Source organism: Aptenodytes patagonicus, chromosome 14 (genome assembly GCF_965638725.1).
Source record: "Aptenodytes patagonicus chromosome 14, bAptPat1.pri.cur, whole genome shotgun sequence".
NCBI classification, from domain to species: domain Eukaryota; kingdom Metazoa; phylum Chordata; class Aves; order Sphenisciformes; family Spheniscidae; genus Aptenodytes; species Aptenodytes patagonicus.
Window position 1 is genome coordinate 15,549,148 of NC_134962.1, and position 17,298 is coordinate 15,566,445.

At 55.3% G+C, this 17,298-nt stretch overlaps 2 protein-coding genes across 2 annotated transcripts in view; one reads left to right on the forward strand and one right to left on the reverse strand.

Moving 5' to 3' along the window:
• Window positions 1-17,298, reverse strand: part of NECAB3 (N-terminal EF-hand calcium binding protein 3) — a 28,533-nt gene that overhangs the window by 1,887 nt on the left and 9,348 nt on the right. The window contains exons 4-10 of the mRNA XM_076352448.1: window positions 13,395-13,420; window positions 12,959-13,056; window positions 3,406-3,542; window positions 3,093-3,214; window positions 2,691-2,770; window positions 2,209-2,262; window positions 1,436-1,548 (exon numbers count right to left, since the gene is read on the reverse strand). Of these exons, the coding sequence (XP_076208563.1) occupies window positions 1,436-1,548; window positions 2,209-2,262; window positions 2,691-2,770; window positions 3,093-3,214; window positions 3,406-3,542; window positions 12,959-13,056; window positions 13,395-13,420 (630 nt within the window). The remainder of the gene's footprint in view (window positions 1-1,435; window positions 1,549-2,208; window positions 2,263-2,690; window positions 2,771-3,092; window positions 3,215-3,405; window positions 3,543-12,958; window positions 13,057-13,394; window positions 13,421-17,298) is intronic.
• ACTL10 (actin like 10) lies at window positions 5,114-6,232 on the forward strand. The gene has a single exon (XM_076352185.1). The coding sequence runs from the start codon at window positions 5,114-5,116 to the stop codon at window positions 6,230-6,232; it is 1,119 nt and encodes a 372-aa protein (XP_076208300.1).

Sequence of the window (17,298 nt, forward strand, 5' to 3'; positions counted from 1 at the left end):
TCCTTGCTGCTACCCAGAAACCAGCGTGTTAAGTGTTTTATTAAGTATTTCTTAGCGCGTCCCTAGCACTGCAGCACACAGCCTGACGAAGGAGCTCATCCTCCCAGTCCTTTGGAGTAGGCGTGTGTCATCCCTTGCCCCTCACATGGAGAGAAACTGACGCACAAGTGCAAGGAGCTGAGATCACAGCATAAAACCACAGCGTGCTGCCCCCCGAAGTGATGCTGTTTCGCCAGGTGATGCTTCCCACGCTTCCTCCTGCCGGAGGAACAGGCTGGGGCTTTCTCCAGTCCGTGGGAAGATGGAGGGGGAAGCAACAGGGAGGCAAGAGAGCAAAGCTCAGGGTGCAGGGCCTGGGGAACCATCTGCACTTGGCTGCAGCATCATTAATTCCAGCTGACGGTGAACGTTTCTTCCAGCTGCTGCTAAGGGCTGCAGGAAGGGACCAAGCCCTGGGGGGGAGAGCAAAGCAAGTCCCCCGGCAGCTTGGAGGCTGCGTCCCCCTACGCTCTGCAATTCCCTGGCGTGAACCAGGACAGCAGAGTCTCCCCGGGCTTCGCTCCAGCTTTCCACTCACGTGGAGAGCCTGCCCATGCAACGCTACCCAGTTGTCTACACTAATAGTTCTCATGACAGAAAAGTCCATCAATTCCAAAGAAAAAAAATACCACTCTCTCTGCCACTTGTGTCAAAACAAGTATCTTCCTTTTGTTTGGACTGAAAATGCAATTTTGTGCTGTTGGAACTGAAGAGCTGAAAAATGACACTTTAAATGGGAACAGCACGAACATTTCCCGCTGAAAGCAGCTTGCAATCTCCCATGGGAGAAGGAAAGCGCCTCTCAAAGAGCAGCTGTGCAATCTCCAGGGACACGCTGGCAGCGGCGTGTCACTGAAGCCAGACCTGGGCTCCGTCCTCAGCTCTGTTTGGAGCTCCGGAGCAGTGCTGGGGGGCAGAGCCTTGGTCTCATGTGGGGGTTAGCTTCAGGTGTTCACGGCCGCCTCCCACCAGCGCTGCACGCACTTTACATAAGGCAATGCTGTGACATGAGCTCTCCCCTTGACTTTTTCTCCATTACTTTCAAGTCCTTCAGTGCTGGAGGAATGCACGCTTTCTCTTACATGTGCATGCCACAGCCATTTGTGCTAGCATAAAAAACAGCCTCGTCCTTGCCAGACGCTGACAAGTGGTTCTTGCTGGGGGAACCTGCCGCAGGAGATGGGACGGTACCACAGGCAGAGACACCGCTGCAGCTGTGACACTGTCGCATCCTCTCTGCGAGGTCAAACCTCCGCATGCCAAGCCCACCCATGCGCCGACCGGCACACAAAATACTCTGCAAAAAAACCCTTTTATCCCCCAAGGGTGATGTGTTAAAAGCCCTTGTTTCTGGGCGAGCCATGCCACGAACAGCCCCACCACCCGCCACACTTACTGCAGGCAGCTGCTCTGCCCGGCGGTGACCTCCGTGTAGGACCTGAACGCCTGGCGAAACTCCTCAATGCTGCTCGTCGCCACCGAGATCTGCCTCTTTGCCACCAGGATGTGCTGCGAAGGGACAGCGGACGAGCAGCATCAGGGACTAATCTGCCCCTCCTGCCCTCCCTGCTCCCACCCAGCTGCGGGACAAGGCAGTACCGAGCAAGCACAGCACCACAGGGGAAGCCGCAAGAAGTGGCTGGCACCACAATGCTGGGGACAAAGCCAACATAAAGTGGCTTCTTCCTACCTGGGCAGGTTGCCTTTACAACGAGGACCGCACCAACAGGAGATGCCTCCATCCCCCGGTAGCGGGGTCCTGCTTTGGGGCTGCTGCAGTTCCCTGTGTCCTTCCCCCAGCAGAAAGGGGCCTCGGGACCCCTCCACTGGGGCTCTGCATGGTCTGCAGGCGCTCGGAGCAAACCTGGGGGATTTGGGCACCCACAAGCAGAGTGTTGCCTTCCTCTGGGCTGGCCGTGGGCACTGCCCTGGGCTTTCATGGACCTGATGGAGTTGTATTTGCCCTGTGGATGGTCCCACGCCGGGCTCACAGCTCTGACTCCCATCCGCTACATGGCCGTGCAGCAGACCTCCCGCCAGACCAAAGCCAGCAGCTCACCCAGGTGACTCCAGTCTCAGGGCCCAGGGGCTGCGCGAGCACACACGTGTGCGAGAGAGGGGATCTGTGCACACTACGGGGTTACCTGCAAACAACAAGCAGGGACTTACTGCATCTCTTCCTTTGCACATCGCTTCCTCCTTCAGCGGCTCCAGGCGCGGGCTCTGCATTTAACACCACAGGAAAAATCGTTACTGGGAGAACTTTGCAACAAGATAAAACGTGGCAGTAACCCGCAGCCCAGCCCAGCTCAGCGTGACAGACGGGTACCGCTCTGGGGACGTTCCTTCAGGTACCCAGGGGAGAAAAGGGACGTGACCTGCACATCTGTGGGGCTCAGTAGGTCCAGACTGACTTGTCAGATCAGCACGGACCACGGAGAAGCCAGGGGAGGGTCAGCTGAGCTGAGGGGAGAAGGGGGACTTTGGAGACAGCAAGGGATGAGCAGCCTTGTGAGTCCGGATCTGGTGAATGGGTGCAGCTCTGGGACGATGCCAGGACCAAATACCAGGGCTGTTGGCACAGGGAGAGGTCCCAGCGCCAGCCCCAAGGTGCGGTGCAACCCCCAGCCTGCCTTCCCTCTGCCACGCACCTTGCACTCCAGCTTCTCGATGAGCTGCTGGAGCCTGTTGATCTGTGCCATCCACTGGCTGTTGTCTTCGACACAAACGCCTGCGTGGGGAAGGGCAGAGAGCCATCACCGAAAAAGCTTGCTTTTATCACAGCAAAAGCTTGCTTAAGACTCAGAAAACCACAAAAGCTTCAAGACCTCTGATTTAAACCACAAACTGATTTGGTTTTCTCCTGAAACTTTTCCCGCTACTCAAGAGATACAACATCCCACAGAAGGTCCAGCTGGCGTCTGGGTGCAATGGTCCAGGCTCTGTCCTGGACAAGCCCCCGCTGTCCCATGCTGCTGCTCCCACACCCACTCCAGGCTCCAGTGGGGCAGGGGCAGAGACAGCAACCCGAGGGACGGCCGGGCTGTGGATACCTGTCGTTAGCATCCCGGAATAGGGATCCGTCGGAGACAGACAGACGTTCTTCTGTCCTCTGCGCCCGCATCGTCTCCCTGACCTCAGGCCAACCAAGGTCTCAGATTTCTTTATGTCCTTTCTGAAAGAATAAAATGCAAAGGTGGGGCTGGAGTCGTTCACTATATGGGTCAGCTCCACAGGAGGCTTGGAAAGGGCAGATCCTGTTCCCAGATGTGCCCCCCAGGGGAACCCAGGAGTCCTGCCCCATGCCGCAACCCCCACGAGCGGTGGTGGGGAGAGGGGGAGGACGGGCATTTCCCACCCCATTACCTCTCCTGTCCTGCCTGCTCCTCCACGGTGTCCACGGCACACTCCAGTGAGGCCTGCAGGGACTGCAGCTGGTGCATGGTTTCCCGCAGCAGGAAGCGGGTCAGGAACTGCTCCATCTTCGAGGAGGTCTCGTACCTCTATGGGAAAAGGGAGAGGATCTGTCGGATGCCCCCGGCTCTGCACGGGGGGGAGCAGAGCTGCATCTGGAAGGGGTTGGCCCTTAAATAAACCCAACGGGGTAGATTCCAACCATATTTTTAGGCATCGTAGGAAACGACAACACTGTAGGACAAAAGCATCCTCTGGCTGCACACCTGTGAGGTCACAGCAGGGAATACATGGCGTGACCCCCCCACCCCGGCCCCAGCACCCACAGCCCCCGGCTGGCACAGTCCCTGGGAGCCGTGGGGGACCACAGATGGACACCCCCAAGCCCTAAGGTAAAGGCCACTTGCAGAAATAGCCCCCAGCTCTGGGGAGGGCTCTGGGGCAGGCAGAGCATCCCTTGCTGCACCCAACGGTTCACACACTGCTCCGCTTGCACCAGTGCTCTTGGGACAAGGCTGGCGGGGCAGAGACTTTGGGGCAAGCGAAGGAGAGCCTGCAGCAACCCCCCGGGCACAGGCAGCCCCTTCCAGGGAGCACCCCACCACTGGCAGGATGGGGCAGTGGGCTGGTTTCGCGCCCTCTCTCCCCGGGAGGACAGCGCCGAGCCTCTCAGCTCCAACGGGAAGAGATCCCTGCTGAATTTCTAACGCACGCCTGCTCACGGCTCTTCCTGCTGACTTGCTCTTGCGCGAGGGCCGCCCCACATCCCAGCCCCACGTCACCCACAGAGCACGAGTGACAGCTGCCGGGAGGATGGCTGCGTCTGGCTGCAAGTCCCGGCCAATCTGCCCTACGGTGCCGGAGGGGTGTCCAGCAGGAACGCAGGGCTGTGTGCCCTTTCCCCACCACTCTCCTCCCTGGTCTGACATGCAATGTGCACACCACGGGTGTTAGTGCTGGGGGCATGTAGAGGCGGGTCCGGGGGGCATGCAGGAAGCGCTGGGGAGAATGAAGGGGTCACCGTGCATCCTGGCAAGAAGGCAAGCTGGCCCAGAGGGCACCCAAACAGTAGGTCAAGATGCACGCCATGCCCCAGGAGCAGGTCTGAGAAGCCTGGAGAGCTGGGGAAGTGCCTGGACACACACAGAGGCACCCCAAACTCCCTCCTTCCTTTGCCAGCTGTGACCACAGATCCTCTTGGGCAAAAATCTAGGTGCAATGAACAGCCGCAGCCCAGAGCATGGCTCCTTTCCACGTGCTATGGGTTCTGCTGGCAGCACCATTCCCTGCAGCCTGGTCCAATCACACTACTTTCCCATCCAGTTTTCACTTGCTTCCTTAAAACCACCTGGAGTTTTGTCCTTGCACTGTTAGATGACCCAAGGGCCTGGGGCAAATCTCCAGCCCCCAGGGATGGAGACGAGGTACCCAAGGAAGGATGCTCAGCGAGGCAGGGAGCAAGGATACAGGAGGAAAGGCTGAGGCACAAACCCAGAGACAAACACTTCTAGGGCAGGCACAGTTGTCCTCCGCTGGGGCTGAGCTGCAGTCTCCCTTGCAGAGCAGGTACCTGGCCTGGTTTGCCCACACGAGACTTCTCTTGTTCCACTGCAGGGTGAGTCTCTTCCTCCCTGCCCAGCGTCCCTCAGGGGTGCCAGTCATGCCAAAGCCTGCAGTCATCATAGACAATGGCAGCAGCTTCACCCGGGCAGGCTTTGCAGGCCAGAAGAAGCCCAAGTTTGTGCTAAGGACTGTGTCGCTGCATCCCTGCAGCACAGGCACAACGTGGGAGACCCAGCGGCATCCCACTACTGCTGAAAGCACGGAGGGCTTCGCTGTAGCACCCAGGACTTACCCACTCAAGCACGGCATCATTGAGGACTGGGACGGCATGGAAAACCTGTGGAGCCACCTCTTCTTCTGTGGCCTGAAAGTCCTCCCAGAAGAACAGCCCGTGCTCGTGGCCGACTGCCCTTCTTGCCCCTCCACCAACAGGGAAAAGCTGGCGGAGGTGCTTTTCGAGAGCTTCGGGGTGCCAGCCCTGCACATCGCTAACACCGGGTTTCTCTCCCTCTGCGCCTACGGCAGAGTGACCGGTCTTGCCCTGGAGGTTGGGGCAGGAGTGTCCCATGTCACCTCTGTCTGCCTGGGCCAGACCTGGAGGGAGGCCACCTACCGCCTCGGGGTGGCTGGTGGCTTCCTCTCCAGCTACCTGCACAGCCTGCTGATGGAGAGCCCCAACGAGCCCTCAGTGCTGAAGGCCTTGAAGAAGACGACAGTGATTCAGCTGAAGAAGCAATGCTGTTATGTCTCCATGGACTACGAAGGAGACCTCCACAACCAAGGTTACCATCATCCAGCCAGATTTCAGGCCCCCGACGGGCACTGGATAACCCTGGACAAGGAACGGTTCTGCTGCCCGGAGCCGCTCTTCCAACCAAAGCTACTCCACCAAAGCTCCCCAGGGCTCCACCACTTGGCCTTGCAGAGCCTCCAGAAAGTACCCGACCATGCCAGGAGGGACACAGTAGGTAACATTGTGCTGTCAGGCGGCTCCTCGATGTTTCCTGGCTTTCCCGAGAGGATCTGCTTAGAGTTGAACGCCCTGTTCCACAGCACGGGCTGCCAGATTCAGGTCCTGGCAAGCCCGGAGAGGGGCACAGCAGCCTGGGCAGGGGGCTCGATGGCAGCATCGCTCACATCCTTCCAGCACGCGTGGATGTCAAAGGGCAAGTACCAGGAGCATGGTGCTGGGTACGTCCACAAGATATTCCAGTAGGCAGACGACGACCATGCATTCAAAGCATCCCACTGGTGGGGCATAGCTCCTGCTGCAGGAGGAGGGTCTCCGAAACACCGCCTTGCTCAGGGCAGAGCTGCGGCAGTGGTGGTGACCAAGGGCCAGCTCCTGCGCTGCTGTAGGAGTGTGAAGTCAATTCAAACACTCTGAAAGAAGTAAACTGCTTTTCATTTACGCTCCGGGTTATTTCTGTGCCTATCCGCCATCACTCTAATAAGCATGTGTCCGATCAGGCTGACAACACAACCGTGGCTTGTGCTGTGAATTCAGGACATGCCGACTGTGTGGGTATAGCCAGTTGACAGCCGAGCCCCAGCGCTCCAGGCTGGAGGCTGTGCACATCTAGAGCACTGCAGCAAAGCTGTCCTTTTTGAACGCACTGCCTGCAGCTGCCAGAATGGGGAAGGGAGCTGCTCCAGCAGGCAGGAAAGCTCCTTCCAGCAGTCAGTGCAGCAGGACCCCCGAGGTCCATGGGGAGCCACAGGGGTGGGAGGAACAAACTGAGGAGGAGAAGGTCCACACAGCGCCTGCACTGCAGCAACTTTACTATGGGAGGTGATTTCTGATCTTGGCACTGAAGCGGCTCAGCACTGGGTACGGAGGATGAGCTGGTGAAAACCAGGGAACTGAATTCGCTCTTTGTAATTTTGGTATAAAGGTCATTTGGTGCTTCAGGGAGCCGATTCAGCTCACTGAACAGGCAGAAAAGCACTCACCTGGCTTTGCTGCTGCTTTAGTGAACTGACTCGGCTTAGCAGACGATTAGAAAAGGATCAGAGGTTGCATGGGAGAAGCAACTGGGAAGCACTGCCCAGCTGTCATAGCAGACTCCTTTCCCCATGGCCAGCCCCTGTGCCCAGCTCCTCAAGGGACACAGAAACCACGGGACATCACCGTGAGCATTAAGAGAGACTGGACTGGCAGTGGGAGGTCAAGGAAGGAGTCTCCACATAATGCAGGTGGGCTGGTTGCTCCACAGGAGCATCCACCAGGAGAGGTCAAGCCCTTTCCTTGACAAGATGAGGAGACAGACTGGACCAGAGTCACCTCTGCCTTCCCCGTGGTGTCCTCATGCACCCCAAGGCTGCAGCACAGACCAGGAGCCAGGCTGCCTTCACCCCCCCGAGCACCGTGAACTCCCTCTTTCATGTCCAAAATAGAGTCCAGCAATGCTACCACATTACTCAGGTCAAATATCTCCAATTCCTACTGTTTCTCTCCAACACACAGGAGAACTGAGGATCCTGAATTCCAGAAGCTCTGCACAAAAGCATGGGAACATAACCCTTCTGATGCTGGTGTCAAAAAATCTGTTGAGGAGGGGGGGCAGCGGGGAGGGTCCTGAGCCCCACATGGTTTTCTGGTTCATCTGCGCCACAGCCGAGCCACCAGCCCCGTCCCAGAGCTGCGTCCGCCTGGGGCTGCTGGCACAGCTGCAGCTGGCTAGGAGGGGAAGGTAAGTGGAGAGGATGCTCATCTACCGAGCACTGCCCTGGGCTTGTGCTGGAGTGGGCAAAGGACGGCCACAGCCACTCCCCACACCCCCCACCAGCTTGGGCGAGCAGAGCCCTCTGCCCAGCGGCTGTGCTGCCAGTGGGTTTTCATCCATGCTTGAAAATGAACCTCATTTCTCTGCCAGAGGAAGAGGATGGCAGCAAAGCCAATCCGATGTGGCCACGGGAAGCTGAGCTCCAGCTCTGCATCTCCGGGCTTTCCCCAGCCAAGCATCCCACCTGCTCCCACAAGCCTTCCCTCCCCACGGCCCCAGAGGATGGAGAGCATGGGGCTGGGGACCCCAGGCAGGGACCCTGCCGCCCCCCCTGCCCACTCCTTCACCCCCTCACTCCCAAGGGGTGCAGGCACCGAAATCCCCACCAGCGCCGCTCCTCTGTGCTTGCTCAGCTCCCACCAGCCCAGACACGCATCCCCTGCTTACAGGGGAACGACCGACATCCAAACCTCCCCATGACAAGCCTGAGAAAGAAAGGTGAAGAATACTAATTGACCGAGTCCCCACCGGGGCGCAGCGGAAGGGATACATTATTCACCCACCGCATGGCCGGGCACAGTCTGTTTCATTTTGGGAGTTGGTCCAAATCCAAACGCTGTCACCCCTCTTTCTGCACAGAGGGCACTTCCCACAGCAAGCAGCCTCCGCAGCCGCGTGGACCCGCTTAATGAGGTGCACTCCCATCTCCGATGCATCCTCCCCAGCCCCCCGCCAGGGCTGGCTGTGGCCCCCACAGCCTTGGCATATGGACGCTTCCCCTTGCACGGGGGCCGGATGCTTCTCCCCAGCCGCATCACTCCCCTTCAAAGGGCCAGGTGCTGGGAGAAGCCCCGGCGTCAAGCCAGCCTCCCAGCACTCCCCATCCTCTCAACTTTCATCCTGAGGATGGCCTAATCCTGATGTCCTCTGTGGATGATGTCGGTGGTTGGAGTTTTATCGCAGGAGCAGGCAGCTGCTCCCACCGACACCACGTGAGGGCTGGGGGGGGGCACGTTCAGCCTGCCCTGAGCCCCACAGCTCGCCCCAGTGCAGTCCTTGCACCCCAAATACGCAGGCACAGGCACCAACCTGGGGTGCCACGCCTCAAAACCCAACTACCAGCCCGGGGCACGCCGTGCTCGGAGGGGACTCGGCTCTGAAGCTCACTGTGCAGAGGGGTCCCCACCCTCCTGGTCCCAGCACGCCCCAGCCCACCTTGCAAGGGCAAAGCAGGATCCCATGCGGACACGTCAGTATTTCGTGTGAGCATTGCACATGACGAGCCAGCTGCCTCCCGTCTCTCGCCTCGTCAAACACAGCACACCCAGGGGAATGCGCCGGAGAGAAGGATGGAAATAACCATCTCTCAAGAGAGCCCCGAATGCTGTTTCACCCTTCTGCATTGACTTGGAAAAATGCCAGGGGAGGGAATCAATTGAAAATACACCTTCTCTTTGGTTCAGCTGCCCGGCCCGCCTCACACTCCTCACTTGGGGGCAAACAAGCGAAACCCTCTTGTCAGGTGTTGCACCACGCAGTTCAACCCCTCTGTAAATAGAGGCTCAATAAAAATGTGCTCTGTCTTCACTGAGCACATCATTTTCTGCTCATAGCAAAGACTCATGGAAAGGAGTCACGGAGGAAGTAACTCAGCAAGCATGAGACAAGGCTTTTGGGTCGTGGACTAGTATTTCAGCTCCCTTGACCCAGATGAAAATCCCAAAGTTGCCAAGAACTGCTGTAATTCTGCTTTTGAGAGGTTTTATTAGTTTCTTATGATGATAGTTAAGCTCGGGACAGAGTGGAACAGGTGATTGCATAATTCCTGCCAAAGGAGAAATAAGAGCGCCTGACTTGGAGAGGTATTTATAGATTAGTTTGCAGTGTTTGCAAAATGGAGAATGGAAAGATTTCAGCATACAGGTCCCCTGTGAGAAATATCAGACCGTTTCCCAAGGTGTTTCCACAGTTCACTTCTTACTCTGACGCTATTATATTGCAAATGCAAAGTTTAGCCACGGGATAAGCTGTATTTAGTATACTGCAGCATAGCTATCACCAGTTATATTTTACAAATATAAGTGGGAATGACGGAATTTGGAGAAAAACCCTCTTTTCTTGAAAAGGCATCTTTTCTTTACCATGTTTCTACCAACCCAGTGAGGAAGGATGGGAACGTAGGAACCCCTAATGATTTGGTTTCCTCCTGCCAACCTGTGGATCCATAACAAAGACCACGAGCAGGTTTGCTGCCCACACATACGCTATTTCCTACAGTAATTACAGTCACTTACACAGCGAGAAGGACAAACCCGGCTTGTGTTTCCCATGCTTTATCGCAGTGTTTATCCTGCAGTCGACAACGCGTGCGGCAGGCAGCAGATCGAGGAGCCTGCCAGCAAGGAGACAGCCACTGAGACACGCCATTGATCCAGTCCGGGCACCCTGGTCCGCAACGACCGTGACAGCACGCGCGGAGGTGGGAATCCTCGATACCAAAAAGGCTTTCGGCGGCAGTGCTTCAAATCACAGCTCCCAAACACAGAGCCGCGGCATATTCCCTCCGAGCTTTGGTTTCCTCATTTCCCTCTCTCTCCTCCCTGCAGCTCATCGCCCTGGCATGGTCTGAGCAAGCCTAGCACATCTCCCTGGCTCTGCTTTTGTTGTGCTAACAAAGCAGCCCGTGCTCTCTGTCTGTTTTCCTACTTGTAAAGTGGGCTCGTATTTTCATGAGCCTTTTTACAGCTGTGGGGTAAGTACCTGGAGGATGCAGGGGTGAGCAATCCTGTGGCAGCAGAAGTAAGGAACTACTGGAGATGGACCATGCCCTAACTAAGACAACTGATGAGACCCAGCTCAAGTCAGAGATCCCCTTCTTCTTTTTCTAGCTGGTCCGGGTATCACTGCCTCCTCGGCAGTCACGTGAAGCTCTCTTAAATATAGCCTGGGGAAAAATGGGCAGGGACTTAAGATCCCCCAACATCTGTTGACCCCACAGCCCTGTTCTGGAAGCACAGCTTTACGGTGAGGGCCGTTGGAGCGGGCAGGTCTCTTCCAGTTTGCTCAGCAGACAGCACAGCTGCATCTCCAGCAAAAGCAGCTCCCCAGGATGAAGTTTCATTTGGCTCTTCCAGGAGGGTGGTCTCTGCCAAACTGGGGCTCTCCGTCCTCAGCCAAGGTGGCATTAGAGGTGTTTGAATCAACAGAAATGAGGGGCAGATGTGTAATATGGAAAATCTCTGTTCTCTGCCCCCTCCCCTGGCTCAGAGAGGTGTGAGCTTTGCCTAAAATCCAACCTAATAAACCTACTAATCCTGTAATAACCCAAAATCGATTCCCATTCTGGCAATACAAACACGGGAATATATTCAGGTCACAGCAGGTGAGAACCCAGTATTTACCATCCCTGCAAGCCTCTAGCAGCAGCAGATTTCCCACAACTCTGCAAGAGCCCTGACCACAGGGTTGGAGCATTGCCCTCTCCTGCCTTCTCCCCAGCGCAGCGCCCAGCAGACCAGGGAAGCACAGGGAGATGCTTCCCGGGAGGGTCAGTATCTGCATCGGGGCACCCAGGAGCTCAGTGCTGGGATCAGAGCACCTGGATCAGCGCAGACCTTGCCCGGGTGATGGCAGTGCTGTGAACATCAGGCTGCCCTGGCCCCCTGGCTCCGGGCAGATCCAAACACAAGTGGAAAAGTGAGTCCATAAAAATCTGTTTCAACAGGGAAAACCTGCTTCTCTTTTCCAGGGAACACCTGTGGCACCAGAAACTATTAAGTGAATGAACACATCGTACCAACACCGTGAAGCAGACAGTAATTGCGCTGTCCTTTGGAGAAATACATGAATATACAAATTCATTACCAAAAAAAACCAAAACAGAAAAGAACTGAAATAAAGCATTGCTCTCTGAGGAGGATTCATTACCTCCCTCTGGACTTGCATTTAATAACTGTGAAGGGGGCCAAGCAGCTGAACCAAAGAGAAAATGCATTTTCAAGTGATTCCCTCTCCCGGTGCGTTTTCAAGTGATTCCCTCTCCTGGCATGAAATTTCCCAATGTACAGGGAGACACTGCTGAGGCTGGATCTGGCCAGAGGGAAACTCAAAGAGAGAGCAAGATCATGACTGACACTACAGAGGCACAAACACCACTTTGATGACTGCAAAGCTGACAGCAGGACCGGTCCCCCTTTGCTTCTCTGCCTGGCCGGTAGGTCAGTGGACAGTGTGTACGTGGATGTGCCCTTCATCTGCTTCTTACCGAGCTTCGAACCGCCACATCAAAGGGAAAGAAAGGGCCGGCCCTTCCCGTGGCTGTAAAACAGCATCAGCCCCAAGCACACGGCTAAACCATTTAATACATTTCGGATGCAAAAGGGGGCTGCTAGTCCCCAAAGAGGGTGCCTTCCAGTACTGGCCACTGCTTTTTCATGGCTGTATTTAGGCCGTGATGCTGCACACTGCAGACCGCTGCCCTCCAACGCAGAGGCAGGGGAGCTCACAAAGCAGGAGGCTGCTTGCCCTAATTAGCAGCCTCCGATCTGCCTCCCATCGGTACAAGCTGCAGGGAGAGGGAGAGAATTCACCGCAGGGATGAACTCGGCACAAGGCTAGGAGTCAATGAACTTCACCCTTTCCTACCTTCTCCCAAGTGCCTCGCCGTTTCCCAAAGCAGCCTTCCCACCACAGCAACTCCTGCCAATTTTTGTCGCTGTGAGCACAGGCTGTGCTGAGCACAAGCTGCTGGGGTCAGTCCAGAGCAGGCTTGACCCCAGAGTCCCCATTTCGCACCACACTGCTTTGTGGAAAAGACCTTGCTTTGGCTCAGAGACGCAACACATAGGTTATCAGCAATGCTCCCAGAAACAGTGTCCCCAGGCAGGACCCTGCAAGGAGCTGTTGAAACAACTGCTGCCAGAGCCCTATGAGGAAGGAGAGCCCGAAGACATCTCCAGAGCACAAGGGCACTAGCCCTACCCTTCTCCCCCTCCTGCTCGGCTCCCCCTCCTCCAGGCATGCTGCAGGCTGTGCTGCTGTGGCACTCACTGCACATGGAGACAACCGAAGCACACGCAGGCAACCCCGCTGATCTGGGAGGTACCACATTTGCTACCTCTGACACCTAAATTTAATGCTAAGCAAGCAGCTAAGATCACGACGGCTTCTGTTATGCACCCGCCTGCCCCGCCACCCACCCGTGGTCCCATCCTTACCAGCTTGGTTTTGTCCATGGCTGCCAGGACCGCAGAGTTGAGGGCTTCCAGGGCGGAAAGCACATTCCTATATTCTCCAAGATATGCCGAGAAATAATCTGAAGCAGAAGAGAAGACCACGGTGAGCTTCCCACGTGCTTCCACCCCTGCCTCCCTGCGCCTGCTGCTTCCCACACACAGCCCAGTGCTGCAGGGGGGCATTCGTGTCCCTCTCCAGAGTCACGCTCCCACCCGGACTGAAATGAAAAGTCCTTTCATATCCCCAGGGACAAAATGTCCCATCCCCTTAGGAAAACCACAGATGCCCTCTCTGCTGGGATTCAGGCACAGGGACTGTCAGTGCCACTTGACCGCCCAGCCCTGCCCAGGTCAGACATGTACAAAGCCCCACCACAGACCCTCGAGAGAGAAAGCCCTCTGAGGCAGGAATACTTACCACACAATTTCTCCGTGTCCACATTGCTACAAGAAACAGACAAACAAGCTCTTGTTAGATGGTGGGGCTGGTTCAGGAGAAACAGTTGTGAGCAAGGCGTTGAGGGCTTGTCTTGAGCCCCCAGTGGATTTTCTGCTCATCCCATTATTTTCAAAAGCTGTATTAGAAAAATAAAAAGCTGCACAAGTTTAGAGCCAGCAGCTCAGAAGCCATGCCCAGCACCTGCAGCACCCAGGCAGGGCTGCAGAGCATCACCTCTGCTTCAGGGGCTGAAGGAGCAAGCAAACCTGCTCCACCAAAATCTCCCGGAGCTGGAGTGTGCTGGGAAAGTGTCTGTGAGAGCAGAATGGGGCTGGGAGGGAGGTGAGGGGAGGCAGGCAGCGCCCCATGGCCCTAGGCTGGCCAGCTGGGTTGGCAGCCCCATTTCTGAGCCCCGGAGCTGACGAGCCCCAGAAGCTGCTTCTTCAACCCAGCCTCTTCCCCCAAAGGCGCGAAGCATTCAGCCAGGGCTCCTTCCTCGTGTCTCCCTTGACCTCAGCCCAGGTCTTCCCTCGTGGCTGCCCCATGGCACCAGGCAACCTCCTCTCCCATCTGCCCCACGGGTGCCCCTGGCTGCTCCTCCTCTTCCCTGCCTTCAGAGCCTGGGTGATGTGGGGCTGCCCTCAGGCTCCCAGGGCAGGGGGCTGGATGGCTTCAGGGCCCACAAGAGGGGTTGTTCCTGCCGTGAAGGCCATTAAAGCAGGGATCTGGGTCCAAAAACCTGGAGGCAGGGGCCAGCCGCCCGCCCCTCTTCGGTAACGGAGAGCACTACACTGGAGAATCAATGCTGGCATCCCTGCAGGGCTTGGACAGGTCCCTCCTGTTGCTAATAACGGCGCTGCTGGGGTGAAGAGAGAGGAGGAAACATCCAGGAACAGCCACGTGTTCTCGGGACGGGATGTCAAGCAGAACTGTGGGTTCGCATGAAGCTGTCGGATCTGCTCAGGTGGCCAAATCCACAGAGGCAGAGCTGCTTGCAATGCCCAGCATCACCTGCAGACCCTGCAGGGAAATGCCCCAGGATATCATTTATTCAAATCAGCCTCTGCTCAAGAAATTCTGCTGTCTCAAAATCCCCTAATGATTACCACCATTTTTAATCCTGATTGGAAAAGTGGAAGAGAGCACGAAAGAGAGGTTTTTAAGTGTTTAAGTGCTGTCATATGTGGAGGAACCAGTGATGCCTGGAGTTTGCTGGGCTCCAAGCACAAGGACGGCTGCAGTGCCGCTACCCAGGGGAAGTCAAACCACGGCCGCATCGTCCTGCCCCCCCCGCTGACACTGCTCACAAGGCAAAGGGGCAAAAATGCACCGAGGTAAAATTAGAGGAGAGTGTGGGAAGTGTCCAAAATGCCATGCCAAGTACAGGTGTAATAATTTAAGCAAAATCTTCCTACAGCTTTTCCCCCAAACATTAAAGGCTGGTTTCTGTGTCTCTCTTTCTGCTGGGCTTCCACTTAGTGTACTTTAATAATAGGCAGTGCTTCAAATCATCAAAATATTTTGGTGTGAGACGTCATTGCAGACCCGCAGCAGTGGGACTGCAGACCCCTCTGTTCAGCTAATTGCATCGGGCACCTTCTTAGGCAATGGAGACGGGCAGTTTTAGGATGTGATTTGGCTCATCTATTTTAAACACCTACCGCAGGGCTCTGGCGCGCTGTCCTGGCACTGCAGACAGTTTTTAAAGTGGATAAAAAGTGTTTCCCTTGAGACGCAGTACAGATAATCAGCAAAACCACATCCCCTTCTTCTGCCGACTCCACTCCATCAAACTTTGCTGATCCCATCTCTGAGCAGCTCCATGCGTCCGACCACAGCTCTGCCAGATAGAGTGACTGGGGTTTGAAGCACAAATTTAAACTGGAAAAATGTCTTGCTCCTTCTTAATTTTTCCATGTATTTCTGAAAGCTGCCTGGAGCCTGCAGAGCCGCTGCTGCTGCACTGCCACAAAAGACTTGGCACCACAGCATCTGCGGCACTGCTTGTTAGACCCGTGCCCCAGAGCAATAACTGCAGCCACTCGTTCCCATCCAAGAGATGGGTAAAATTCACAAAAGAGGGGATGTAGACATGAGACAACAAAATACACAGTGAAACACCTAATGCATACGTTACCCAGGTGTTTGCATCTGTCCCCAGTAAGAACCTGGGGCTGGGACTGGTTTCACTGGGAAGAAGAAGGGGCCACCAGCTCAACCCACTGCCCAGTTCCCCACCTCAGGTCTAGTGAGCAGGCATCCGTGTGACAAAGGGCTACTATCAACACCAACCCTCTGGCTTCTAAGGAGAGGCCAGAGATTATTAATAACTCTATCTTGTCTGTTTCCTGCTTAAAAACAAACATTAACTAATGAATCACTAAAACACTGAACAGTTAAACACTGAACCAATTGCCAAGATCTTGTGGCAAAAATCAGCCCTCTGGGAGTTGTCCAGTGGAGGATCTGCTCCCTTCCCAACGCAGCCTGGTCCGTCAGCAACCCTGCACGGCCACCTCTTCCCATGTTCCGCATCCTGCGGCAGCCCCCAGGGCACAGTTAGGGGCAGGACAGAGCGCAGCAAGCAAATTGCAGGACCGATGGTGCCATTCGCATGCTACCAGAAGCTACTTCATACCAGAAACCAGGACGAGCTCACGCACATCATGATGTACAGAACCTGTACATCAAATCCCGACCCATTTTGCACGGCTGCAACGGGGCAGCAGGCTTTGCTCCACTGCTCTCTCTGCCATCCCCTCTCCCACTCCAAGAGAAGAGCCATCCTCCGCCTCCAAAGCACTCATCCTGAGAGTCTCCACATTTCCAAATAGCTGTATTTTGACTGTGCTCAAACCACTGATTAACTGTAATTAAGCTTGAACTGATGATGAAGGATCTTGTCATCATTATGCTGTTGGGATTCTGTCAGAATGCGTCTGGAATTTATGCAAGAAAACAGCAATCAGCTTCAGCAAAGCAGATGAGAATTTCTTTATTTTTATCATTTATCATGTTGGGAACCTCTGCTGCCATCACAGATCTGGTTTCCAAACCTTTCCAGTGTGACCGAGTGTTTCGGTCACTCTCCATCATTCAAAGACTGGCAGATGCCGCAGCTCTGAGTCTCTGACTAAAGAGAGGGGAGGAAAGTTCACACAAGTCCCTTCTTCCACAGAACCAGAGGCTTGAGGTTATTTCCACTGAGAGTTTTTAAAAACCACCAGGTCAGCACTCCCACCTCTTTCACTTGTGGCTCAAGGTCAGAGACAGAGGCTCCGGGCAGTCTGTACCTAATTCCTGCCACCACCATCTGACCGCTCTCATACAAAGGAGGATTTGCCAGACCTTGTTTTCCTAAATTTTCCTGACAGATGCAGGACAGAAAGACACATGAGGTCCACGCAACACTCCCCTGGGCAGGTTTCATAGTCCCTTGCAAAGAGCAGTAGGCATGCAACCTATGCAACACTACAACGTTCAGTCCAAAGCCCTCTGTAGCCGACTCTCCGTTAAGTTGTCCCCGCGAGACCCTGGGATCTGCTGCCATCCCGCCTGGCTGTGCTGCAGAGGGTCACACGGCTGCTCAGAGAGCAAACCGCACTGTGTCTCTCCCAGGCACTTCTGCAGCAATGGAACTTTTTCATCCCTTCAAAAACATTTGTCTCTTCTCACCCAGACATTTCAGTGGATGAAAATGCATTTTTGCAGGAAGATGAATCTTTCTGTTCTGTGCCAGTGCGAGAGCTGGCGTGGAGCTTTCTGACAAGCTAAATGAAACAGTGGACCTAGCTGTTGTACCAAAGAGTTGAATTTGGTTTCAACATAACTTTTTAAATGTCAAAGAACTAGGGCAAGGAGATATTTTAAAGCCAAAATGGAA